Genomic DNA, 27957 nt, shown 5'->3' on the forward strand with positions numbered 1-27957 from the left:
CTATGAGACATTTTGCTTATGGCAAAATAACTCTAAGTGTCTGAAAATGCCATTCTTTCAAAACTTAGGAATTAATTCCATTATTTAGGTCAATAGGACTTTAGAGCCGGAATTGCAAAAGTCTAGGGGCACATTCAGACAGTGGAAGTGCCAAAGATGTTGAAGCACATCAGACACTAAGCCTATGTGGACACCAGTGGCAGGCAGGCACCTAACCCACTTGGATCTGCAAAAGGCCATCATGAACTTGCATATTCCTTTATCAGAGAAAGTAATTCTTTGAGTATTTCATGAAGACACTGGATTTGATTGGAAACCACGGGCAGTGTGATTACCAGATGCCTGCTGGCCCCAGGGCAGATATGCAAGGGATGTAACTACCCAAGAGTTGCCAGATTGGTTCAGGATTCTCCAGGTACCCTGCAGTATGCATGGTCTGCACAGCCACGATCCCTGTTCCTCCAGAAAAGAGCCCACTAGAATATCGACATGGACTTCTGCAATTTCTTTTTTTTTTTTTATTTCCTATTTTGTCCTTCCTGAAAATTTCTTTGGCCTCTAGGTATGTTTTTTATGAAATACATGTCTGAGGGCTTGGTTGAGCTGTCAGTGTTATACACCTCATTTCTCAGAAAGATTTCAGAAATACTAAATTTGTAATATCTCTGGGTTTAGACCAGCATCCATTCTTTGCTGCATAACCTGATTACTTTGGGGAAGAATCTTTCAAGTTTCAGCTGGATTTTATTGGCTATGACTTGTATTTTCAACGATTAGAAAATATCTGAACAACCTGTTTATTAGCTTTTTGTCCTTCAATAGGGGTGGTGTAATAGCAGCATTGGCTGCTGCTAGTTTTCTTCCAACAAAGTAACATTTTTGTGGTTCTTAATCAAAAAAACCTTATTCTCTCCAAACTAGAGATGGAACCGAATGATCCTGGGACAAATGCCTGGATCCAAATGGGATTTTTTCCTTTTGAGTATGAGCTCAAGCTATGATTAATCACCTTTTCTTTCAGTGGAATATACTAGCTTCTGTTAGTGAGCTTTTTCACCTCACAGAGGGAAATGAAAAAGCCGGATATTTTATTATGCCTTGGATCACTGATGAGGAAAGGCTCATTTGTACAATTCACTGAGCAAGTCTTTTGGTCTATTTCTTGTTACAGACAAATTATATGGTTATATGTTAAGTTACAACACAAAGTATTCAGATGTTACATAAAATCAATACAAAGCTTTCTGGAAAGAAATATACATTTTAATGTCTGTATTTCTCTTGTGGCCAAAAAGGCAAAAAGATCCATGTACTATAAAACAAAGAGAACCCATTCAAGGGTTGTTACTTATTGTTCTATTGCTGTTACCACAGGGAAAATAGTAGTAATTTTTAAAAATCATTTCTGCATGATCTGCTTTTGTGTGAACTGATAAGAAAATATGTTCTTTCTGCACATGCAACACATAAGGAACGTTTACTGCCCATATGGTCTCTTGAGGATTCTGACATTAGAATTTCTATGGTAGCAAGTTGAGAGCAAAAAAAGCAATTATCTGAATGCTGTAAAACTGTGATATTTTCATCCTGCCTGTGCATAAAATGAGAATAAGAAGGACAGGAAAAGCATTTAACAATGTGTCACCTGTATGGCAATCCTAGATATTATGCACTAAGGTTGAGCTCTGCTGATTTACATCCTCTGCAGGGTTGCCTCCCTGCTTTGTACAAAAATCTGCCGTGACACATGACACAGAGCCCAGAAATGTGCACCAAAGGCTGAAGGTGCTTCATCACAGCACGATTAAAGGATGTGATGGACTCGTGTCGTTCCATTAGAAGGAGAAATTAGGTCTTTGATGCTGCAGCAGTTTGTTTCATTCCACATCTGAGTCACCCCAGCATGTCAGGACGCAGTGGGATTTCCGCTTATTGAACCTCTGACAGCATTCCTGATATCGCACACGGTGCTGCCTGCGCTGCCTTGGCTCCCCAGCTTTCCTGCATTAAACACCTCCTCAACATCAAAATGTATTGATAGGCCAGTCACAGCCACAGTGACTCCAGCCACTTGTGTTCCCTGGAAAATCACCTTGAATAGAAGGTGCCCCTTTGTTTTTGACTGTGCTATACAATCACTCTTTCATCTTTCCTAAGGTTTAATATATTTTTCAATTGTTTGTGTAGAATAGTAAGAGATGTGTGAATGAGCAGTCTCCATGCCAGTGGATCACAGACTGCCTAGCATGGGTTCTGTCTGTTCAGGTCTTACCTCACTTGCATTGCGGGTTTGTGTGTTCAGGCACACACACATTTTCCTTTATTTTATTCTCATAATAACAATCTGTCCTCAGTATCTCCACCAGTCAGGAAAATAAAACATGGAGAAGACAAATGAGGAGCATAAGGGTTTTGTGATCAGATGAGCATTGAGAAAGTAAAGCCTAATTTCCTTTGAGAAGAGCTATAACCCTCTATTTAATTCCTGACTGTTAAGATTTTAGGGATGATGTTCACAGCTGCCTTGGGCATGAGCAGTGTGTCCTTTGGCTGTTAAAGCTCAGAGCATTAAGCTCCCTTTAAGGATGGACTTCCAGACATGGGGTCTAATATTGGTCATTTGATCAAATGCAATTTGTTTACATTTTTAATCAATGTGCCCACATTCACTCATTCATGCCCACAGTCCCATGAACACTAACAAATTCTAATGTATGCAGGAAGAGTGAAAAAATCTGGATGTTGCACATTCAAGGAACTCAGTTTGAGGCATATAATGGAGTTTTTTTGAGCTGCAGGGCACCTACAACTATCAGTTCCTTCAATGGTCACTAAAGATTTCAGGTTTCATACACCAAAACAAACAATATTTTTTAAACGTGGTTTTTTTTTTGGTGCCTTAATGTTGTGTTGTTTGCAAGCAAATATTGCATTTTCACACCTGGCTTCTTCAATTTCATCCATCAATAAAAATGCTAATTTTTAGAATTAATTAAAGTCAAAAACTTCAAAGAACTTCAAGTTCCTTGGGAATAGGAGTAACCCAATATCTTAACAAAATAAATCAATTAAAAAGCCACCAAAAATAAACTAAAAAAAGAGGACTTGTTTCCAATAGCTGATATACAGCACAAAATATTTAATTGATTGTTTCAGGCCATTAAGCACAAGAATGAGTATTCAAATTAACCAAATTAAAAATTAGTCATTTTAATACAAAACCTTCCGAGTACAAAATTCTCAAACTACCCTCTGATCTTGGAGAATACTGTTTAAATCAAACTTCATCCCCATTCTGTGACTGCTGCACAGATGCATGTTATTGCCCTTGGGTAGGAACAAGGGCAACTTTAAATTCAGCATATCAGGTCAAGGGTAACTGTTCCCTTTCTGAGTTTAGTCTCTAGCAATGGCTCAGCAGAGAACTCATAAGAAAAGAAAAAAGGTGATTAAAAATATTAATAAACTACACCTTGAGAGATTGCCATGGGGTGGATGAGCATTGACTGCCCTCATTTTATGAATGGGAGAATCCAGGCAGAAACACAGTGTCTTGGGAATAAGTTAAGTCTCCAGGCAGAGCTGGGAAGAAAAGCCAGAGCTGTGTGTTCTATCCACCACACCACAGATCCCTCAAACGCAGCCCATGAGCTCCTACCTGTGGCCTGGGAAGACTCAAAACTCAGCTAACAGCAAGCTGTAAAATAAGCCAGCTCTAATTGAATGATCTTGTTAAAAATTCAAGGCAGCTCCAGCCTCTGCTTCAGCAGTGCCTTGCCTATGAATTGCTGTGCAGACCCCAGCCTGAGGGGCAACCAAATAATTGCCCTGCCTGAAAGAGCAAAAGGGTGCTAGCACTGGCATGGGAGGTGTATTGTAAATGCACACAGGGGACTTCCAAAGGTATTTTATGCTGTATCACAGTGATGAGCAGACCAAGTCTGCAGTTCTTGTTCTACAGCTCTAAATATGCACAGCATTTAATTTTCCTTTCATTTCTGAAACGTTTCATGGATGCCAAACTAATCAGGAACTCCAATAGTAAATCAAGAGGCTATAGGATAAATCTCATTATCCAGGATATGTTTGGCTACTGCAATCCATTCTTTATATATTAAGCATTGTTTCAGTGCTAATGAACAGTGTCTAATAATCATTATAAACACTGAAACAACAGCCAGTGTTAACCACAGGAATAAAAGATTAGCTGGGATGAAGAGGGAGATGTCTTTACATCAGGTTTTTTATGCAATATGGAGTTGCATAACTGCATACTCGTTTTTTGCACAGCTTGCAAACTTTTCAGGGGCAGTAACTTGATCATGTGCTTTCCAAAGCACTTGAAAAGGTTGTCTGTGAAAAAAGTGGTTTTAGGTGACCAAAAATAAAAAGGCAGAGGATTCTCAAGCGTGATCATTGGGTATTCTGGTTGCCTGCACATTTGGAGAGTTTTGGGTGACCTTAACACCAGTTACATAAGCATATGGAGAGAAAATAAACTCATATTAAATGTGTAACACATATGGTCTCCTGACAGGATGTTCCAAGCCACGCGGTGATTTTATAGTCCACATGAACTGTACAGTAGTTCTTTGGTCTCAAAGTAGGAGTCAGAAATAGTATATCACCATGAACTCTCCTGTCTTTGAGGGGCAGTCGGTGTGTTAATATTAAAATACACAGTACATTTTGTCTAGCTGTGTTTAACAGCAAAAAAATGCCATCTGCATGGGACTAGATCTCACCAGCTGATAACACCACATACGATATGGCTATATGATGTGCATGTTGAGTAACTACTTTCCTGGGGTGTGCCATGAGGAACCTTAGGTGTCCTTGGCAATTTTATTTTATTTGGGCGAGGGAGCACCATTCTGAGTGCTTCACAGGGCAAAGTATGTCACCTGGGTGTAAAAGCCCAGACTCTTCTTTCCAGTTTCGAAGCTAAACCTAGTCAGACTCTTCTTTCCAGCTCCAAAGCTAAACCTAACCAGTCTCAGCCCAGGATGAGACTGACAAAGGACGCAAAAGCACTAGTTGTACTGAAGTTGGGTTTTCTTGTTATTAAACACTTCCATCAGCCGCATAAACTCTGAGTGCGATTATTCTGTCGTGTTTGGGTCACACAAAAGCCTCAGCGGCAGAACCGAGTCCAGCAGACGTCACTTGAGGAGTCACACTGTAATTTCTGTAGTTTTTCCCCCTCTACGCAGCCCCCTCTAGGATCTGACTAGCTCAGAGATATGGGGCTGTGAGGGGAGGAATACTAGAAGAGGGATAAGTATTTAAAAGAGGCTCTTACCCCAGGGTAGTTGGAACAGCTCTCTTTATTCTGTGGTGTCTATGTGAGAGCGGGGCAAAAGAGAAAGAGTAGGAAGTTTTAGGGGTTTATATAGGTTTTGGACAGGGTGGGCTTTCTTGGCTCCCCGCTAACCCCGTTGGGGCAGAAAGGAGGATCTAGGGGTTATCATGATCAGAGCTACAGAGGCTCGGGGGAAGGGGGGCAAAAGGGTGCTATGAGCTCACCGTAACACCGCCCTAAGGAATTCGTTCCCAGTACGATGCACTCCGGTGCTGTGTGACACCCCGTGCCTGCGCTCTGGGATCAGAATAAAACCGCCCGTCCGAGGCCACCGCGGGCCCCCGCGGGTGCGGCCCGAGCGGGGTGAGCGCGGCCGGGGCGGCCGCTGCCGGGCGGCGGGCGGAGCGGGGCCGGTCCCGCAGGACGGGCGGGCGGGGGCAGCGCTCACCGGTCCGGCCGTGCCCCGGCGGAGCCATGCGGGGCCCGCGGGCGGCCCTGGCGCTGCTGCTGGCGGCGGCGTTGGCCCCGCGGCCGGCGCGGCCGCACCCGCAGTGCCTGGACTTCAAGCCGCCGTTCCGGCCGCCGCGGGGCCTCGCCTTCTGCCGCCGCTACGCCGAGTTCGGCTGCTGCGACCCGCGCCGCGACCGCGCCCTGCTCCAGCGCTTCTACCGCCTCAGCGCCCGCCTCGACGAGCGCGCCTACGCCGCCTGCGCCGGGCACCTGCAGGAGCTGCTCTGCCAGGTGAGACCCCCGGGACTGCCGGAGCTCCCGCTGCGCTGGGGGGCTCAGGCACACCGGCGTGTTCAGCCCCTGCACGGAGCGCTGCTGTAGGCGTGGATGCTTCTGCCCCATCGCAGTGCTTTTGGCCCAGGTGTGTGTGTGCATCTACCCATGCAGGGCTGCATCGAGCCCGGGTATGGATGCTTTGCCCCAGATAGAGGTACATTGATGCGATGCACTGGTCCAGGCACGGGAACTTTGGACAGTCCAGGGGAGCGTGAGCCATGACTTGGATTCCCACCCACCCACAGGTGCATCAGCCATGGCATTAGCGCCTGTGCACAGGCAACAGCGCATCAGGGATACCTCCGCAGCCTAGGCTTGTGTTTCCAGGCACTGGAAGGAGTGACTGTCCATCATCAAGTATCCCAGTGGACTTTTTATTATTTGGCAGTTGTATATAAGAGGAACAGGGATGCTGCTCTTCTTTAGTTAGGAGCAGCAGTCTCTGAGATAGGTAAGTAGGCAGTTACAGTTTGCAGACTCTCCTCACCCTCCCAGGGTTAGATACCGGGTCTGGTGAAGAAACCCAGGGGCCACCTGCCTGCGCAAATCTTGCTCCTTGTTAGGACCAGCTGATGGGGTCAAGTGCTTTTCTTTGTATTGGGTTACTGCACTTTTAGCAGATGCCAGGTGCTACTAACCCTGGTGATGGGTGCAGAGCAATGCCTGCGGATGTGGCCCAGGAACCTCTGTGGTGGCCATCCTGCACAGGGTGGGGGGGTGTTTCCACTCAGAGCTGATGTTCTGGGGCCAGATATGATAATGGGATGGTCACAATCTGCCCAGAGCAAGGTGTCTCACCCTATCATCAGTCGAGGCCTTGCATGTATGAAAATGCCCCAAGACAGAGAAGTGGCGGGTCGCCACTGTGCAAGTGTGAACCTTAAATTAATTCAGACAGTGGAGTCTTGTCTGCTGTGCTCAGATGGGACCAAAATGCCTTTTCAGAAATCCTGCTCTTACTATTTTGCTGGTACCTCTTGGGTTCCTTAAAGTGTGAAGAGAAAGACAACACTTTTCCACACCAGGATCTAGAGAACTGACTTCTATTTCATCTCAGAGTGTACTGGAAGCAAAAATCATTTGAATATATTTTTGAAACAAGTGATGTCTAAGAGTCCATTTGCAGATAGGACACCAATTAGCAATGTGTGCTAAGCACTCCTGCTTCTGGAAGTGATAACTAAATCTCCTGTGTTTGTCAAAAAGCCAACCATTGAAAATGTCTTCAGAAGCAGAGAAAAATTTCAATGTGGGAACAATGATTCACTGAAATGTTCTGATGAGCTCAGTGCATCACCAGTCCAGATGTGGCTACAAACCACTGCCTCTGGCTGTGCAAGCATGTCATGGAAGTTCAGTCATTGCAAATACTCTAGAACATTCTGCTTCTATTCATTCATTGTATATACTATTTATATCCTAGACCTGAATTTCTAAGTGTGTTTCTGTGACTTACGCAGCACACTTCTGTCTCTTCCTCCTGACAATTCATGATTTCTCTCGAATGTGATCAAATTATTTTGACAAGTGTCTCAGTTTGTACTTGTGGATTCCTGCCTTTTCTTGAATTCATGGAATAATAAATAGAACAGCTTGATTTGGAAAGGACCTAGTCCAACCTCCCCTGCAATGAGTCAGGACAGCTTCAACTAGATCAACCTGTCCTTTAATGTTTCCAGGGATATAGCTTCTATCACCTCTTTTGGCAACCATACAGTATTTCCACCCTCATTGTAAACAACTTCTTTCTTAAATCTGGTCTATGTTGACCCTCCTTCATTTTAAAGCCATTGTCTCTATCACTGCACTGCTTTGTAAAACATCCCTCTCCTGTTCTCCTGTGGAAGATGCCATAAGGCTACCTTGGAGCCTTCTCTTCTCCACCAAACTGCAAGAGCAGATGCCTCACTCTGCTTCTCAGGGAACAGCTTGCTTAAAGGCTTGAGTTTCCAGATGGAGGTGGTCAAGGAATGACAGGGATAATGTGGAAGTTAAACGCTTTTCTGAAGAGTCCTGTTGCTTCCTCCAGGCTGATAGCAGCAGTAAATAAGACATTGTTTGATGTGGGTGTTCCATCAGATTCAGACTGTTGGAATTCCCCCGATAAGGAGCTGACACTGAATTCCTGGAACAGACAGGATGCATTTGGTTAGCCTGTCTTAATGTGTCTTGTTTTGTTTTCTGATGAGTATTTTTGTAGTACAAACTTGTTCCAGCCCTACTGAAGTAACTGATCATCTGCCCAGTAGTTTCATCGGTCTTTGGACCACATCATATTTTAAAATTAATGAACAGACAGCATCATTTGGAAATGACAATTTAGATCTAATATTGCTTCTGGGCTCTGACTGTGGGTAGAGCTTCTGGGTGTTTTGAGTTATGTGAACATGACAGAATGATGTGAAGGCTAAAGAACCACAATATTTGCTTCTGAAGCAGAGAAATTCAGCATAAGGTATGAGGCTCCATCTCTTCCAGAATAAAATTTGGAAAATATTTCACATGTCTTGAAAATACCCTAGCACATGCTTAGGTACTTTCAGGCCAGTGATAGATCTCTGAATATCACTGCCAGTGTAATGCTGCTGTAATTATCTGTATGCCACCAGGAATGTTGTAGGGAAGAAGAAGTTGCCCACAACTTCTGTTAAGACACACCTGAGGCTGTGGTGAACAACCTGCAATGGCAGAGACAGGGAATCCATATCTCTGGGCTATTTTTCTGCTGCTGAAGCCAGGGCATTGCTTTGTAATGCATGAGATCACTGGTTGCTTTGAAAGAGGCTTTCACAGAATGAGGTACACCTGAGTGAGGGGCGTCCTTTCTCTGAATGGGAAATCTCCATAGGCAACAACAGATTGAGCTCCCACCCAGCCCTCCCATCAAATTCCCTTTCTATCTCATTTCAATTTGTTTTCTAAGGCAGATTTTTCAGTCATTACAAGTGAATTGACAAATGGTCTGTCTCTTTCTGTCCCTGACACACCTCTATAACCAAGCCAAGTGTGTTACCCAATCTGCCTGTGTAATTTCAGTGTTTTGTGTTACAAGCAATCTTCTTTTTACCACATTAATTGCTGCTCATTTGAAAGCATAATAACCTTCATTTTGCAATGAATGGCTTGACATTCCAGGAGGAAAGCTTATTGTACACTAATGATCTGTTATATGGCCTCTCAGTTTATTATGGTATGTAATGGAAAATAAAATAAAAATTAAATATTGTGTATGCTTATCAGCTAATTTAAACAGTTCAGAATTTCAGATGTTATATCTTTTCAGCTATTGAGTAGCATTGTAATCAGTATTAAGAAATATCTCCCTATAGATCAAGAAACAGCTCCCTATTTGTTTTTTAAATTAAGCTATTAAATTAAATTTTGCTTAGTAAAAGAAGAAGCAATGCCAGATAGGAATTTAAAAAATACAGAATTTATTTAAGTAGTAGTTTCTCGTATGACTTTTGTTGCCTCAGGTATTTATTGAAATATAACTTTGAAAATAATTGAGCCTCCACAGAATCATGTTGCATTATTTGAAGAGCACTTTTGAGGTGCTTGTTGGGAAGATGCATTATAACTAGAAAATATTGTGCTTATTGCAAGCAAAAACCCTTGCAAAACAGAACTGAATCACTCTGGTCAGTTTGTAACTTACAGACAGTTTTATTGAATTGCAGCTTTTTCATAAGGAAAATGTGTCTGTAGGAGTTCTCATCATGGAGATTACAATGAGCTGTGTGAACTTGATCCAGTCCTTAAGCAGATTTCCAAGGCTGCACCTTCCATAAACAAGGGTTGAGCTGCAGCTGCTGCCAGGACCCTGCCAGGGTTATGGCCATTTTGTACTCACTGTCTGAAATCCTGTAACCTCGGCATCCCTCGCAGAACGCAGTGACCCATGTCATGATTGTAAAATGCCTTTCACCACTCCTGGCTGGAGATATTAACTATCTGTAGGCAAAGGTTCACCAGCAAAGGCAGCTGGACCCAAGCAAGGATGGTGTCCTCTCCTCCTCCACTTTCACATCCCACTCCTCCCAAGCTGTAAATCACATCCATGTTTGAGGCCCATGCCTGGATTATCAGATGATGAGGTATGAATGTCCCAGGCTTTGGCCCTGATGGCCTTTCCCTTTCTATCATCAGTGTGGAGATGCAGGGCCTAAATCTTCTCAGCTAATTCTTCGGTTTCATTTCTGTTTTGGGATGGATTTTATTATTGCATAGAAAAGTCAGAGCATCCAAGGAAGAAAAGTCTCTTTTTCCCCAGTACAGTCTGCTAGGGTGATGTAGCAACATAGGCGTCATTTTTTTGAAAAGTTCTGTGGCTAGAATAAATGAGTAACAGCTTGAGGAAGTCAGCTTTCACCAGGAATATTGAAGATAATTTCCATGAGTGCTGAGACAAACCCCCTTTCTAAGATCTTTCCCTCTGTTAATGTATCTTCAGAACAAACCGCAACACATCTTGTAATTAAGATGAAATATCTCCAATTAGTATCGCTGCTCAGCTGTTTCAAATCTGGTCCAATAAATGACTTGCATCCTTTTCTCCCTCCCTCTAGGAATGCTCTCCATATGCAGCTCACTTGTATGACGCCGAAGATCCCTCCACCCCCGTGCGGACGATCCCAGGACTATGCCAAGACTACTGCACGCAAGTGTGGCAAAACTGCCGCTCCATTTTTCGCGCTCTCTCTGCAGACCCAGAGTTAATTGCACTGGAAAACAACATGGCAAAGTTCTGCCGCTATCTGTCCCTGGAGGACACCGACTACTGCTTCCCACACCTGCTGGCCAACCAGAACCTGAACCAGAACCTGGGGCTGGTCACGGCTGACGCGGAGGGCTGTCTCCAGCTCTGCCTGGTGGAGGTGGCCAACGGGCTGCGCAATCCCGTTGCGATGGTGCACGCCAACGACGGCACCCACAGGTTCTTCATCGCAGAGCAGGTCGGCCTGGTGTGGACCTACCTGCCCGACGGATCCAGGCTTGAAAAGCCATTTCTGAACATCAGCGAAGCTGTGCTTACCTCACCTTGGGAAGGAGATGAGAGAGGGTTTCTGTGTATTGTCTTCCATCCTAAATTCAAATTTAATGGTAAAGTGTATGTCTACTATTCAGTTGAAGTTCGCTTTGAAGAGAGAATCCGAATTAGTGAGTTCAGAATTTCGCCTACTGATATGAATGCCTTGGACCATGGTTCTGAAAGGTATTGTACATGTTTCTCTGACAAATTAATTTAAGATCTTAGAGGGCAAGTTGTGTATTTTTAAAGACCATCAATGAATGAGACTTATTTAGTTTAATGTTTTTGCACTCCAGAGTGCTAGCATGATAGTCCAAGCCCATGTCTAGTGTACTGAGGTGCAGAAAATGTGTGTCCTCCATGGATGAACTGCAAGTGTTCAAGGATAAAACACGCAGAGTTCTCAGTTCTGGCATGTCAGAGGATTTAAGTAAACATTGATTAAACATTATTTATAGTTAGTGTTTTGGGGTTATTGTTGGGTGGGGCTTGGAAGTTTGTTTGTTTGTTTTGTACTTTTGTGATTACCCTTAAAAATAGACTTCTGCAGAGCATGAGTGAAATTCATTCCAAAGCCAAAGGTTTCCAAAATTAGTATAAACAAACTAAGTGATACCAGACCAGAGATGGATTTGGCCCCATATTTCTTTATCTGAACAACAACTCAACCCTTTGATATTACAAATCTAATAGCAAATTAAATAAAACACAAGTCACTATATTATTACAGAGTGCATTTTAATTGGAAATGTCATTTGTTTGAGTCTGGTCTTGCAGTTGTTCCACACTAATATGCACAGACGATGAGAGACTTGTTTGTGAAATCAGGCTCATAGAGTTATAACCTGTTGCAGAACTATGTTATAGAACCACTGTTTTAAGAGACCCTTGAATATTACTAATTCTAAGATTTTTTTTCTTCATTATTTGGATTTTATTAGGGGCTTTCCAAACACCCAGCTGTGGATGATTCTAGCTCAAAAATGCACATAGCCTAATGGTAGAGAGGGGATACTGGGTTATAAAGCAATTTCAGCAATCCAGTGTAAACAGCAGTGTAGAGACAGGTAAGGGGAATTACAGCATGGCAATCAGGAAAGTAAATCAGAAACCTGCAGTTATCAACAGCCCATGAGCTGTCTTGTTTAAGAATCCTCAGGCTCTATGTTTGTAACAATTTCTGTGCTTACTTAGCTTATGGTTAGTACGGCAAAAGCTTAAGAAAACAAAATTGTGGTCCTATTGTGCTTGTGTAGGCTCAGGTCCCACTGACTTCATCCTGAGCTGCTGCCCAAGAGGGAGCTCAGGCTGACATGTGGTGTGCACTGCCTTGGCTCAAATGCACGTGTCTGTTTATCCTCAGATGTTTCTCAATGAGTTTTGGTTTTTTCCATCTTCTTTGGGAGGCTGAGGAAGATTCACCATTGTGTCCATACAGGATCCTCCCTCACTCCTTCTGTGGAACCTGTGCCTTTTGCACAGTTACCTTATCACAGAGGTGCTGACATTTAACAAGAGGTGACAGTAACTCCATAGCTGGGTTCCTTCCCACAGCTCACAATAACTATCAACATTTCAGAATGGAAAAAAAAAAAACTGTCTAAAAATGAAGTGGTGTAAGTAAATATTGTAGTTTGCTTTTGTAGGTATTAAGATGCACTGCCAGCATGAAATCTGGACTTTTTTAGAAGCTGAAAATAATAAACTATAGTTGTTGCACCTGGGAACCTCCAAGGCATGTATTTGTATTTACTATTCTGTAAAATTATAATTTATGTATTTTCCCCCTTCATGCTATGGAAGGGATTCCAGGAGCATAAAATAAACAAATAAAATAGAGAGTTTGGGCTTAAAATTAAGGTAAATTTTGTTGGTAATTCTTTGAATAACCTTTGGTAAATTCAGTTTGTTGGTGGGGCTGCTTTTAACTGCTCTTTAAACTCATAAGGTCCTGAGTGTGTAATTATCATTTAAGGATTCTTCTCTCTTTAAGGATCTAACTATTCCTTAATGTTTGAGAAGTTTTATGTTAGCCGTGAAAGCGCCTGGCAAGATTGTGCCAAAAGCTGTACAGATGCACAGAGGGACTGGAGTCCTTTCTCTTACAATTTCCAATTGGTTATTAGCTCAGATGCCTTTTCTTTAATAAATTATAAAGAAAAATTAAGAACAAGATTAAAAAGGAGGAAGAAAGAATCAGAGGAAAAGTTTAAGCAATTAAAAGTATATTTTTTCATGTGATTTCCCAGACTTTCCATATTACATATTAAATTTGGTGTTTCTGTAATCTGGAAAATATGTTGAAACTATTTAAAGTTAGAAAATCAGCTATGCCAAATAAAAATTCAGTAACATGGATAAGGAGGAATTTCTATCAAAACCAATCTGTAGCTGCTTCCATCTGTCATGACATTGCTCTGCCCTTTGCATATTGCTTGTGCAGTAATTCCTTTCTCCCTATTTTCACTTAGGATAATCCTTGAAATAGAAGAGCCTGCTTCCAACCATAATGGAGGAGAACTGCTCTTTGGAGATGATGAGTATCTCTACATCTTCACTGGAGATGGAGGCATGGCTGGGGATCCTTTTGGCACCTTTGGAAATGCCCAGAACAAGTAAGACTGGATCTACCCCTATGGCAGCTCCTGAAGGCTGTTTGAGGGCAAATGCAATTATCTTGAAATGGTTCTTTTTTCAGAGATATTCAAAGACTTGTTTTTTCTAAAACAGAAAGAATGAAACCCTAGACTTTCCAACCCCACCCCACCTCTGATTTTTTGCCAAGGTCTAGTCTTATTTCTTTATCTTTTTCACTTCTTCTCTCGACACAGATCAGCCCTGCTGGGCAAAGTGCTGCGGATCGATGTGAACAACAACGAGCGCGGGCCCCTGTACCGCATCCCCGCTGACAACCCCTTCGTCAGCGACCCCGCGGCTCGCCCCGAGGTCTACGCCTACGGCGTGAGGAACATGTGGCGCTGCTCCTTCGACAGGGGGGACCCTCACACCAAGGAAGGAAAGGGGAGGCTCTTCTGTGGAGATGTGGGGCAGAATAAATACGAAGAAGTCGACATCGTCGAGAAAGGGAAAAATTATGGCTGGAGGGCGAGGGAAGGGTTCAGCTGCTACGACAAAAATCTTTGCGCCAATTCTTCCTTGGGTAAATTGATGTGCTCTTGTTTTTAATTTCTGCCTTCAAAGCCTGGCTGCTTGGTGGTACACACAGCTTTTTGAGATGTAAACCTCTACTGTCCCTCTAAAAGGGAGCTGGCTTGAGCATAAATACTGAAAGTACAAATGTTACCAGTTATGAGTTTGGAGGAAAGTGAAATGTGCTTGCTGTTGTTTTTCTAGGTGATTTGTGTTGTTAGTGAAATTACTTTGTGATTCTGTAGTTTAGAGGGACAAGACAATTTCATCTTTGCACATAAAATAAGCTTTTGTGCAGGAGCAAGAAAAATTCGGAGGAATTGTATTTTTCTCCATAACTCACCCTTATTTTAAAAAAAGAGAGAGAAAATTGACTGATCAAGCCTTATGCATGCTGCTTGCTTTGCAGGTAACTGAATGTACAGTGTATTTTCTTTTCTTTTAGCTATGCCACAAAGGAAAACCTCATTTTATTTTAATTTCTTTAAACTGGATTGAGGGTGTTTGCTGGCTGGCTAAATTCCAGGGCGTGTGCGAAGTCAGAACATACTGAATTGCAAGGGCTGATGTGGACCATGTCTTGTGCTGGAACCTCTTCTCAGAGATTCAAGGAGTGGGCTGGCACTGATTTACATTAGCCGAGATTCTGATTCTATTCTCTTCCATGTGCTATGTGTTGTTTAATTTTCTTCCTAATATTAACTCAGTTTAAATTCCTTCCTTCCAGTAGCTTCACTATAAGTACAAGAGTGATTAAGTATTTTTTTTTATAAAAATGTCAAGAGCAGGGAGCAGATTTTTTGCACTCCCTTTGCTGAAGCAGTTGTCAGAGAGCTCATTTATTGCTCTCCTGTGTGACAGTACCCACATGAGCATTCATGGCAGACACTTTACTGAGGTCTCCAGGGATTCAGAGCAATTTTTGATGACTTTAGAGACCCTTTGTTAGAACAGTGAAATGTCACAGCCCCTTTAGAATGATAAGTGTAGCTGAAGTGTAGAAAACACCTGCTTTAGAGGAAATTCCCCTGGTGCAAATTCCTTGCTGGCAGAGCTGCTGGGTTTGCTACTTGCAGCATCTGCAACATGGGCAGGGAGAAAGGCTGTGAGGATGAGGAGGAAAGGGTACCATGAGGTACCTGTGAGCCAGGAGTTTCAAAAGAAAGGGGAGGAAGCATCTAATGGAGACCCTCAAAATCAGGACCTCTCTCTCCATTTTACATTTGTCTTGTGTTTTAACTTATCTTTCACAATGAATATGCCAGTACTACATCATTCATGCCTGTGCCATCCCATAAATATTTGATGGCCCTTTCAAGTTGCTTCTCCATCTCAGAGGAACAGAAGCTATTTGTGCTGACATCTGACATATCTTTTCATCAGTGCCTGCAGTCTGGAATCACCCATGTCTTTTTTTCCTTTTACCACCTAAACAAAGCTGCATTGGGCAAACATTTCCTGCATGGGTGCAGTGGCCCTAGGAGTAACCTGTGATTTGCAGCTAAACCAGACAAGCTCTCTAGAAATGTGGCAGAAGTTGCACTAACAGAGATGGATTGTAGTGGGAGGAGAAGGGCTCAGGAGAATACTGAGGTGTCTTGGTGAGGGGCAGGGCAATCAAACTAAACACAACTCCATTGGCAATTCATTTAAATAGAAGATGCACCAGGGAACCTGATTGTACTCTGCCAGTCTCGGAACAATCTAGATAAAGGCTATTCTGCAGCATGTGCAAAACAAGTCACAGATCTTTTCTGCCCTATAGATGATGTGCTTCCAATTTATGCATATCCACACAAAATGGGGAAATCCGTTACAGGAGGCTACGTCTATCGAGGTTGTGAGTCTCCAAACCTGAATGGCCTGTACATATTTGGTGATTTTATGAGTGGGTAAGTAAACACTTAGGGCAATCACAAAGCTGTGCCCCCAGCCAAAACCCCTCCAAAACAGCCTGATAGCCCTTCAACCTTCCCCTCTTGTTTTTTCATGGGCTTGTGTTGCTCTTGAAGACAAAGGGTTGCAGGGTGTATCATACATTTGGGTTAATATGACCAATTATTCACTCAGAGAAGCTGCAGTTCCTATTGCAGCTAGTGTGGGTAGGAAGCATTAAATATCCTTTCAGGTGTCCATGCTAACATTCATAAATCATCTGGGTCAGGTTGTAGAAGTGTTCTTTTGCCTTGCAGACGCCTGATGTCTTTGAAGGAGGATCGTGCTACTGGAGAGTGGCAGTACAATGAAATCTGCATGGGGACAGGACAAACGTGCATGTTCCCTGGCCTTATCAATAACTATTATCAATACATCATCTCCTTTGCTGAGGATGAAGCAGGTAATCTTTTAACTTTATGTCACACTAAATAGCATGTTTCTAGTTTCTCTTCTGAAGGAAACACCAGAAAAGGGATCAGAGAGGGCAGCAGGCCATGGAGAGGCACAGCACGAGTCTTTAAAATGCCATATTCCCAGCATCTCCCAAATACCAAGCCAAAGTTACAATGCTAATTTTGAGGCCTGAGTGCCTACAGTGGGAGATGGAGAGTCAGTTGCCTTGGGACTGAGTCTGGAGTGCTGGACGTGCTGCTGCCCTTCCCTCTGGAGAACAGGGAGCAGAGAGGAGCAAGTAGAGTAAAACAAACTTAGAAAAGAAACCTCATTCTTCACAGTGCCATGCCAAGGGGAATGCAGGCCCTGGGAGCCTGAGAAGATGATACCCAAGTGAATAGCAAGTCTATCCTCTTGTCTAGTCAAGAAGGCTGCAGGTATTATTAATGAATACAGGGAAGCAGATGTCAAGAACAGCAACTATATATCTGCTTACCTTTGGCTGGCGTATTTGTACCTCTCAAGATGAAGCAGAACAAAAGTCTATGTTATATCTTGCACGAGGCATCAGCAAAAGAGTCTTTAAGACCATATCTTATTAGTGCCAGCTGGAATTTTGACTGGCATAGGACTGAAGGATGCAGTCTCAGCAGAGATGTGTGTTTTCATGACTGCAGACATTTTGCTTTCTAGAAGGGAGCTGCTGCTGTGATTTGAAGAGGAGGAAATAAAGACTTCTGGGGTGCAAGCTGGTTGTGTCTCCTGCTGTTTGTACGGGGGGGGGTTGCAGAATGTGCAGCCCATGCAGCCCCTGGCTGGGAGCAGGCAGAGGATGAGCCCCACAATATGTGCTCCAAGTGTGACCCAGCAATGCAGGAGTTGTGCTCTGCCCTGCTCCTGGGAGGTCTTGGCTTGTGATCACAAGCACCTGCTTCCAGAATGCCCCAGCTTTTAAACATCTGTTTTTTCCTGCAGATTATGTCAAGTTTGGATGTTGCTCAAATCATATAAATGCAAATTTTATCTTGTGAATGCAAATCCTTCAAGTTAAGTATTAGCTTGAAAGTTTTACTTTATTTTAGAGTTAAATTCAATTTTCTGGAATGGTTAATATTCATGGAACTTAGAGCTGTTTCACAGTGCTGTAGTGAGAAGGATATCTTAACCTAAAATCAAATAACTTAGTTCAAGTCAGCTTTGTGCCAAGTGCAATATCAAGTGGTTGATTGCAGCCCTTGCTCATGCACACGAGGATGATATCCCTCATCCTGTGCTTGTCAACAGAGTCTGGACAAAACAGGGGTGAAATGCTGCCACTCTTTTGCCCTACACTGTGTTTTGTATAAATGCAATAGAGCTGAGTGGAGATTTGGGCTGGAGTCTTATTTCAGAGGTAGTTAATTGCCTTGTGCTTGCTTTATAGTAATAGAAAGAAATCTGTTGATAACACAGCAGTGAGGTTGATTTATCTGCTGTGGGCAGTCTTCTCTTGTACCTTTTTTGTGTACTAGGAATCTCATTTTTTACAACTTTGCCACAGAGTTTATTTTAACAGGGTTTTCTTCACAGAAGCATTTAAGTTTTGGGGTTGATGCTCTGATGGATGCTAATCTACCTGGTGCAGTGGGTGTGAATATGTCATTGGGAGAGTTCTGGTTTTGGCTCATTGCACAGCAATTATAAAGCCACCAGCCCCATCCCTGGCCAGCAGAACATGTCAGAGACACCCCAGGCACTGTGTCTGTGGGTCACATGTGTGTAGCCTCTGTGCTTCATGGCCTGAGCATCCAAACTCCTGCCTGATAACTTCCAGGAAAGAGGGGCAGGATGTAAAATACACATCACCACAAAACTCAGTGCCGGTGTTTCCTGTCCCCATTTGGACCAAGGCTGCCTCTGGCCTGTCATTAATGAAGCTGACCAGAAAAATGAAGAAGCCAGCCAGGGGTAGCCAAAGGTTTCTGCCTTGGGATTATCTGGAGGAACTCAGCCCAAAGCAGCACAGGAGAGTGGGTAGGAGGACAGAGACTCAACCTCAGCTGCCACCAACTGCCTACACATTCCCTTGCTCACACTGACCTCTCTCTTCCTTCCCCTCTTCCCCCTGGACTACCCATAGAACACCCAAAAAAATCTGCCTTATTCACTAAGCGAGTCTTCTGCCTCCTTTTCTATTTTCTAACTTTTTTTTTTTTTTTAATATTGCAAATATATTTTTTCTCTCTGATCCTTTTTGTTGCACTGCTCAAGCACCTGAGCTCTCAAATGAGTGCCAGAAGGACTGCTTATCCCAGTCTTCCCTGCACAACAGGAGAAGAAGGATAGAAATGCAGTTAAGAAAAAATAAGTCAAATAAATGGTGATGGACATTGTTGGGTTGAAGGCTGAGCCCTGCAAATGTGACCTGACAGAGCTGTGATGAATCAAATGTCTTTTGTCTGAGATATGTCTCACTCTGTGAGTGTGCTAGAGAAAGCAAAAGCAAAATCTTAATTCACCCCAAAGGAGTGCTTCATCCAAATGAGCAGAAGACATTGAACTTTCTTAATTTTCTTTCATTTCAACAAAAGTAATTCAGGATTTGACTGTTTTCCATTAGAAGAGTCAAAGAACACAGATCATATGAGATGACAACTAAGGTCTGGGCAGATGAACCTGCAGAGGAAATTTATCCAAATAATAATGCATGACAATTTTGTAAAAGCTGCCACTCACTAGGAGTATTTTATGCCAATGGACTGCAGATGAGCTCTCAGGCCCGTGATGCAGAGTTAATGCCTTTGTGCTGTAAAGGACAGAAACTCCATGGAGAATTTTCATGGGTGTGTCTGGTTTTTTTTACCAGGGGAATTGTACTTCCTATCCACTGGTGTACCAAGTGCCACAGCTCCCAACGGAGTGGTGTACAAAGTGGTGGACACTTCCAGGTATGAGATGTTCTTGTTGCAAGGCGTGCAGTGAGTTCCTGCTGTGGGTTGTGTGATGGTGTGGATGTGATGATTCGTGCTGGCTGACTAATTAACTCTTCTCCCATGCTGGGCCCTTCTGGGGAATTCAATCAAGGAACATCTGGAGCAACCCATTGTGGGTCTACTTTTCTCCTGCTGTCGTGGGGGTCTACATGCCTGGTGCCAAACTTTTATGGGGCCTGTTGGTGTTATGTGGGTTTGGAGATTTTGTGAACGCTAAAGGGTGGCTTGTCTTTCTTGGGCAAAATTTTTCTATATTCTTGCCCAGAAGGAGGCACTTTTTCTTAAGGTGTTTTTTCTGAGTTCCCCTCCATCCTTTTTTTCATCTCCCACAAGAGCCCTGCAGCCAAAGCTGGACCAGTATGACCTGCAGTTCTTTCTTGGGCAAAATATCAAAAAAGTACATGCTTCTTAGCGTTTCAAAGAGCAATATGGATTGAATAAGAAAAAAGGACCATCATTGCACTTCCTGGATTCCATGTGCCTGTATCTGAGACTGGGCAAGGCAGGGAATAGCTGTGTTTTATGGGAAGACTTACAGCTGTTTTTTCCATCTTCCTGTTTTTAAAGTGTTACTATTATTGGCTAAACACCAAGCTACTTTCAGCCAGAAATAGAGAGTGAGATTTTTTTATAGGTTTTTTTTTAATGGATTAAATTTACAGCTTTAGCTATCTGAGGATTTTGAACCAAACCACTTGTCTAGTTTTATGTTGAAACCAGTCCCCAAAATTTAAAAGCCCCCAGATCTCTCATGTGTTTCATCCAACTTTCCTCTGTCAGGAGCATTTTCCATTATCTAATGCAATGGAAGAGTTCCTGTAAACTATGTATTAAGAAGCTGGTATTATGCAACCTGTGCAAAAATAGAGAAAGCAGAAGTCAAACACCAGCCGCAAGTTTAAGTTTAAATAAAAGTTTCGTTCATGTTCCGAGTACCAAAAAAAGTCATTGGAAAGTTCATAAAAGTAGGGAACATACTTGTATAGACAACTGAGAGAGAAGTTCTCTGCCTTCCACAGAAATGCAAATGCAAACAATCCTAATTGCCCAGGAGTTATACCCTCCAAATGCAAGCATCATTCATTTTTGAACCAATTGAAAAACCTCTGAAGGAGTCTGAGGCTTACCAAGACGGCTGTCATAGGAAAAAGTGTGATGAACTGGATGTTACTCCCCAGAAGTGGGATACATCTCTATGGCAAACAAATTCTGTCAAAATAAAGCACCACACTAAGACAAAGCCTCTGAGGAGACACTTAGAGTTCTTTTCTGAAACTAATGCATTTTTGGCACGACATTTGTTTGGGCTTTCTGTATGAATAATAGTGTGTTATTTTGCTTCCGTAAAAACAGTCTGAAATCTTGCATACACATGATCTTTGTGTCAGATATTCAACATATACTGTCTAGTTTTGTAATTTTTATTTTCATTTTGATTAATCTCTTTCTGTAGTGCTTGAATCTGCCAATGTTTTATTTTCTTAATGGCTTCAATAGTGGCAACTGAAAACACAGACAGAGGACTCCACTGCCTTGTGAATATTTGGGTTTTCATCAATGGTTATCTGTGATTCTTTAGTTATGTTTTCTACTGTAAGAGATTAGTTGCATCATTTAAACAGACCTTTTTTTTTTTCCAATAAGAATTATGTTCTTAGAAAATAATGGGAAACAAAGTGTTGCAATGCCAGAGGAAAGGAATTAATTGTGCAGTGTACGTGTCCCTTTATTTCAAGGACAGCACCACCAGGAAAATGCCAAGTTGAGCCATCGCCAGTGAAAGTCAAAAGCAAGCGCATCCTGTTTGTGCCAAAGGAGAGTGAGTGTTACTCTTGCTGTTTATTACTGGTTCATGTTATCTGGCAGTAGATACAAACTCCAGACTTGCACTATCTCTCCACATGTGTGGAGACTACCCAGAACTTCACTCTTGAGGGTATCCTCAAAATTAAGTCTTTCCAGATGTCTTTCCAGATGTTTTGGATCTGAAGAGTTGGTTCAAATAAGTCGTACACTATTTCCCCTTTCCTGGCCATGTGAAATTTCCTTTGTAGTTTCTGGCCCTGTTCATTTTCCCCTTTTCAAGCTACATTGTACACATTTCATTACCACCAGCTTGGTTTCCCTGTAACTGTTCCTGTCCAGAGACCATGTGCTCAATGGTGCTTTTCAGTGACAAGTGTTTTTTGCAGTAGCTTCGGGTAGTGGAGAGGATATGATGGGTAGAGGGTTGGGAAGCAGCTCATTGAGCAAGATGAGAGCTGAGTCATTGTTAGTTGAAAGTGAGAAAAGATGGGATGAGAAAATGCTCCCAATATCATCAGTGATCACACACTGAGGTGAACTTTTGGCTTAACCAAACCCTCCAGGGCCTTTTGATTGCTTCATGCTGTGTGATGTATTGTACTGCTAAAGCTGGAGTAGTCTGTGGTGGGGCTGAACCTGCAGCAAGCCAAGGACTATTTATGTGAGAAACAAAACCCTAAACACTATATTAGGATCTCAAAAGTAGACTAGGCAGTAGCACATTAAATGCACAGGGGAAAAGAATGCACTTTTCCCCTGTGCATTTAATTTACATATGTAGGTACCTAGGCAGCACCCCAACAAATTCCCTTCCAACTCAGCATAGTCCATGAACTTTCACAGTCCATGAACAAAGCTAATGGTCCTGCAGGAACTCCAAAGTCAGGATACTTTCATTTAATTTTTAATTACTACAATCACATTACATTGCATTTGAGTCACTAACAGTTCCTACAGCTTTGGCTTCAGGGAATAATGAGGGCACTCAGCACCTTGCAACACCAAGTCTTTAAGGTGGAACAAACTCTAAGGCTAATTATTGACTGCTGACATGCCTGAGCACTCAGCATCTCCAGAGATATTCTCTTCTTCTAGCTGAGCAGGCAGCTTCCAAATATTAGCAACTTGGCTCATGTCCAACCATTTTTGTCCGTTTCTGCTTGTGCATTACTCTCTACCCAAGTCCAAAGTTCAGATTTTTAAACTATACATATAACTAAATCTTTTGGGCTTCTTTACAAGGTAGTTTTTGTCATTAATTAAAACTTAGAAATGGTGGGAGAGATTCTACCTAGTGTGTTAAGAGCTACACTCTCTTTTTGGTGAAAAATAAGCACAGCTATTTTGATTCAGAAGCATGCAAACACTGATGTTTCACTGTAAATATTTATTGTTTTGGTTAGTATTTAGTCTGAAAGTAACAGAATCACCAGGGCATGTGCCTTGTATTAGCTATGAGTGCATTTTTTGGAAGTTTATTTAATAAATAGTTTATTAGGGAGTATTATATAATGACAATTTGATCCAGTGAGGTGAAAAGCACTCCCAGGTGACCATTAGCTTTCATACAGTCCTACACAGTATTCAATCAGTCCCAGGGTTTTCAAGTGCTTTGCCAGACCAGGCTCCAGCAAATGAGCTGTGCACAGGTAAGGCCTTCAAATCTATTTCTTGCCTTGAGAACCACAACTTTCAAAGGAAGGAAATATTTTCATGTCATGAACACAATTCCTTTTCAAAGATCATTATTTGGAAAAACATGGACCACTGTGAGGGTTTGTATTTCGGGGACAATAGATAATAAGCACAAATAAGACACTGATATTTTTCCTCATCTCTGTACTACAAACCAAATGATGAATGAGGATGCATAAATCTGGGATATAATTCAAAGTCATGATGACTTTGCAAATGTCTGTGACACTATCCCAGCTCTGTTGAATGTTATTCCGTGAAATTCTGAATTGCTTCCCTCTGGCAAACTAAAACTTATTTTTAAGCTAAAAATAAAGCACATGCGAATAAGCAAGTCCAGTAACACCTGGAAACTGTGACAGCAAAGAATTTTCATCTCTTCAGAATTCAAGGCTCTTTTATTTTTTTTTCTTTTTTTCATAAGGAAGAACAAACCCACCCCAAATCCTGTTTTATGTGTTGTCCAGGCAACTCTGTTCCTCTTGCACATTCCAGTTGCCAGAGACAATTGATTTTGAATGTTCCAGATTTCAGGTCCTCTGAATAAAGCATCTGGCCCAGCAGGGAGGCCACGCTCTCCTCTGGTAATGATCCAATCCTGAGTAATGAAGAGAAGAGCAGAAATAGTGCCTGTCCATGAAATGCTTTCGGCAGCTCTTCGCCGGGATACGGTGAAAAGCTCCTCTCCTGACTGCGAATCTCCAGCACCTACCCTTGAAGGGCCAGACTGACTTTTGCCAAGAAACCTCTTGGAGCTTCCTTTTTGGGAGAGGCTCAGTGTTGGCACTCAGCCCTGTAGTCCTCTGTGCTAGCTAACAGCATCCCACATTTTTCACTGAGGAAATAGCGGGTCGCTAAGAGTGTTGTCGCTTCCCAACACGACCAAGTAGGCGAATTCCAAGAAAATAGTTATATACGTCAAAAATCAGCACTGGTTTCGTATAGTTGTCTCCAAGCATTGCCCAGAGAGTGTCAGACTCACGCCTTTCTGCCTTTTCCCCCGACAGAGTTTATAATGACAACACCACCGCCACCTCCCCGGCTGAAGAGCCCGACCGAGGCCCCGCGGGGAGGCGGCCCGGAGGAGCCCCGCAGGCCCCGCAGGCCGGCCGGGGACCGGCAGGGGACCCGTGCGGGGACCCGTGCGGGGAGCCGGGCCGGGCCGGGCGGCCCCGGCACAGCGGCGGGCGGCGGCCCCGGGCCCGGGCCGGGCGGGGAGGAGCGGGCCCGGCGCAGGGAGAAGCAGCGGCCCGGCAATGGCGCCGTGCGGCTGGGGCGGCAGGGCCGGCGGGGCCGCGGCCGCGGCAGGGTGGAGGTGTTCATCGACGGCCAGTGGGGCACGGTGTGCGACGACGGCTGGAGCCTGCCCGCCGCCGCCGTGGTGTGCCGCCAGCTCGGCTTCCCCTTCGCCGTGCGGGCCGCCAAGAAGGCGGAGTTCGGGGAAGGCAGCGCCCTCCGCATCCTTCTGGATGATGTGCGCTGCTCCGGGCAGGAGAGGACGCTGCTGGAGTGCGCCCACGCCGCTGTGGGCACGCACAACTGCTCGCACGAGGAGGATGCCGGTGTGGTGTGCAGCCGGGAGGAGGTGACACAGCGGTGACGAGAGCCGGGGAAGGCAGCTGAGGGACTCGGAGCACATCTGCTTCTTGCCCAGCCCTCTAAACCAGCTGCAGTACTGAGGAGGGTGTGCCCTCCCTTGAGGATGCTGCATCTGTTCAAAGTAATCTTATGTTTTCTTCATGTCCCCATGCATTTGCTTCAGAGGAAAAAAAAAAAAAAAAAGTAAACCGAAGCACTGAATTGAGTATGTTGTGGGCAGGTCCTGCATTTCTATGGGTTTTTTTTTGTAGGAAGAAACCCCCAAGCATCAGCCTTTACAGATCAGAAAAGAGATGCATCCTGCTGCCCTTTCCCATTTTAAGATACAGCATTCTTCAGCTGTGCATCGCAATATTTTGCCAAAAAGTAAATTCCCAAATGGCCGTGTTTCACTCTTATGGAAGTGTTTCCATTGTTTGCCTTGCTTTGCCACCTGCAGCTCTAAGCTGAGGTTTCTGAGGATGTGCCTTTCTAAATCTGAGCCTTTCTTTGCAAATTACAAAAGTATATATAATTTCTTAACCTTCCACTCATTAGTTTAAAGGAAAAATATTTTTCCATAATGCTTTTTATTGGTATAAACCTATTGATCACGAAGGATAAGCAAAATCAGGTGATTTAGAGGAAACCATAGTGTACTGCATGGAAAATATTTCTGCAGTTTATATTAGCCTAAGAGAAAAGAAAATCTAACCCCTTTACATGAACAGATTAAAAATCTGTCCCTTTTTAGATGCACAGGATCATTATCCAGTTTAGCTCTGAAGACAGTATGTGTTTCTCCACTTTCCCAAAGTTCATGAAGGCACATGTTTTTTCATTCAGTTTTTCACAGGTGTGAATGATTAGACAAAAGGTAATGCACTGGGGCAATAATCCAGCAATATTTACCCCTTTTTAGAGGATATTTAAAAAAAAAGCAAACAAAAGCAACCCTATTTTGTCTGAAATGTGTTTTTCACCTGAGTGATGATGGGAGACACATGTTGGTTTATTAAAGCTTTTGGCCTGGTTATTTGTTTTCCCTGGTGTAATCAGGATAGGTTTTGTCTTGCTGCTCACACAAGAACGTGAGAAAGACAAGGGGAAAAAAACCCAACAAAATAAAAAACCCTCAAATATAAAATGACCAGTATGTCTAGAAAAGCAAAACCTTGTATCTAAAGATCTTACTGTGGATATTTATTTTAACCCAAATTCAAGTTGACAATATCTTCTTAAGCCTAAAACATGTATAGGGTAAATTAATCTGTTTTAAATATTTTTCCTCAATTTTCCTCAACTTTCTGATTAATTCTCATTAAATTGTTTTTGGTATTAAAGAAGACCTTCAATACCCAAAATCAGATGATCAAAAAAAAAAAAAAAAAGTGTTTCCCCCTACTTCCTATGAAGTCTAAAGGAGGAACAGATGTATAAAGTGCCTTTTGAGAAGTACTACTCTCATTTCGTTTGAAAACCTACAAATGCCATCACACACCAGACTGTTACCAGGCCTTTCCCTTTGCAATGAAGTTGCAAACTTTTTTGTTTCAAGTGCAGAAATTCACTTCAGGCCCATTAAAACGTTCAGGGGACAGGAGAGTCCTTTGTAAATTCTTCTGTTAAAAGAGTTGAAACTTATTGAGCTGGTGGGACTAGAAGGCTGGAAGAAAATTGAAGGTAGAGATACAATGTTTCTTTTTCCAAATTCCTCTTCCACTTCTTTCGGCTCCTTGGCCAAATTTCAACTCCCTCTGTCTGGGAGATTTTAAGAAGAACCTTGATCATAGTTATACTTCAAAATCTCTGGGTAGAAAAAAGACCTGCACAATAAAAGTTACCCTAAAGGAATTGAGGTGGTTCCAGGATGTCTGCCACAGACGAATTAGGCAGGAATTTCACCATCATTTTCTAACTATTAAGTATTCTTTTTCTAATTTTACTGTTAGCTACCTTACACCTGCTTTAGTCCATTTAAACATCCTGAGAACAAGCAGAGGCCACGTACATCTTGGCTATAGCTGGTGGGGATTTCCAGCAGCCCAGGCTGGCAGGCAGGGTGACACAAGGCTCTGGTGGCAGCCAGAGGCACAGGGAGCCAGCCCAGGGAGCAGCTGTGGCTGAGAGCGAGCTGTGCCTGGCTGTGCTGGCACTGAGCCCTGCACCCCGACTCGCTGGTGAGCTGTTTGCTGATGCTGCTATGTGGGTGCTGCCAGCTCCACAGGGAAATATTTACTAGCAGAAAAAGAGACAAGACTTGCTAAGTACAGGGTTTTTTCCCTCTTATCCCTTCTCCCAGCCTACACTGAGTAGGGAAGGTCTTCAAATAGGATGGAGCCACCTCAGCGCACGTGGCTGTGTGTGCATGTCTGTGCCTGCCAGCTCAGTGCACTGCTGTGATGCTGGGAGGGTATTTCTGACCATTGTGGTCCCTTCCAAGATTAAAATATATCTGTTCTAACTCCTGGTATCTGTCAGTCTAGTTCACTGGTATTTAAATTATGAGCCTGTACTATTTAAAGCACACAAGTACACATGCATTTAAATACCTGCTATCTCATCTGTTTTTTAATAGGATTCTTAGTGATATCATTTTTATATAGCAGGATGTCACACCAGTTAAACATTAGTTAAACTAATAAGCCCTGCTGCTACACTTGAACATGACAGCATACTTCCTGGATGCTAATTCAGGATAAATCTTCAACTAGCCCACAGTGCAACCAGACTTCCTCATGTACTTCCTCAGGTGGCAGTCCCAAACTTTTGTCCAGTAGCAATATGTTTTATTGCCTTGTCTCCTGATTCAGCTCTGTGACTGAGACTGGAGAACCTCCATTTTCCTTACATGTCTTTCCTTAAGTTAGCACAGCTGCATCACATAGAGGACCCAGCATATCTCTAAGGGAACAGTGTAAACTCATCGATTCCATATCTTTTTTTCTACCTCCAAAGCAGAGTAGCTCTATCCAGAGCTCAGGATTTTTCACTTACGACCTTGTGGTGCCCAGCACCCAGCCTGAGCACTGCCACACTGTGTTGCAGTGTGCAGTATAGACATTATCTTAATTTGAATTTACCATGTTCTTTCCAAGAAATACAATAGATAAATCTCCCCAACATATCTAAGAATAATCTCTTTAATAATAAAAAATAGGAATAATCTCTCTTTAGAGGTTGCTGCCAAGCAGTGGAGAGATAGTGAAGTAGGTAGGGTGTTGTATCAGGGGTTCGCACTCAAATGCTAGCAAAACCCTCCTGGAGCTGAGCCCTGGCTGGAGCATGCCATGAGGATATCCCCC

The 27957-nt window shown here is 43.1% G+C and overlaps 1 protein-coding gene across 2 annotated transcripts; it reads left to right on the top strand.

Annotated features, from left to right (window-relative positions):
- Positions 1-5714: 5714 nt before the first annotated feature.
- Positions 5715-27116, top strand: HHIPL1 (HHIP like 1). Of its 2 annotated transcripts, none has more exons than XR_012056499.1 (9): positions 5715-6043; positions 10657-11303; positions 13592-13735; positions 13952-14280; positions 16036-16162; positions 16463-16608; positions 19447-19528; positions 21315-21392; positions 24082-24220. XR_012056499.1 is itself a non-coding variant. In XM_030274962.4 (9 exons), the coding sequence occupies exons 1-9, from the start codon at positions 5777-5779 to the stop codon at positions 24672-24674; spliced, it is 2418 nt and encodes an 805-aa protein (XP_030130822.4). In that variant the 5' UTR covers positions 5717-5776; the 3' UTR covers positions 24675-27116. The 2 variants fall into 2 exon arrangements, 1 of the variants encoding a protein (XP_030130822.4); XM_030274962.4 differs by having other exon boundaries at positions 5717-6043; positions 21310-21392; positions 24082-27116.
- The last annotated feature ends 841 nt before the right edge of the window (positions 27117-27957 follow it).

Source organism: Taeniopygia guttata, chromosome 5 (genome assembly GCF_048771995.1).
Source record: "Taeniopygia guttata chromosome 5, bTaeGut7.mat, whole genome shotgun sequence".
Lineage (NCBI taxonomy): Eukaryota > Metazoa > Chordata > Aves > Passeriformes > Estrildidae > Taeniopygia > Taeniopygia guttata.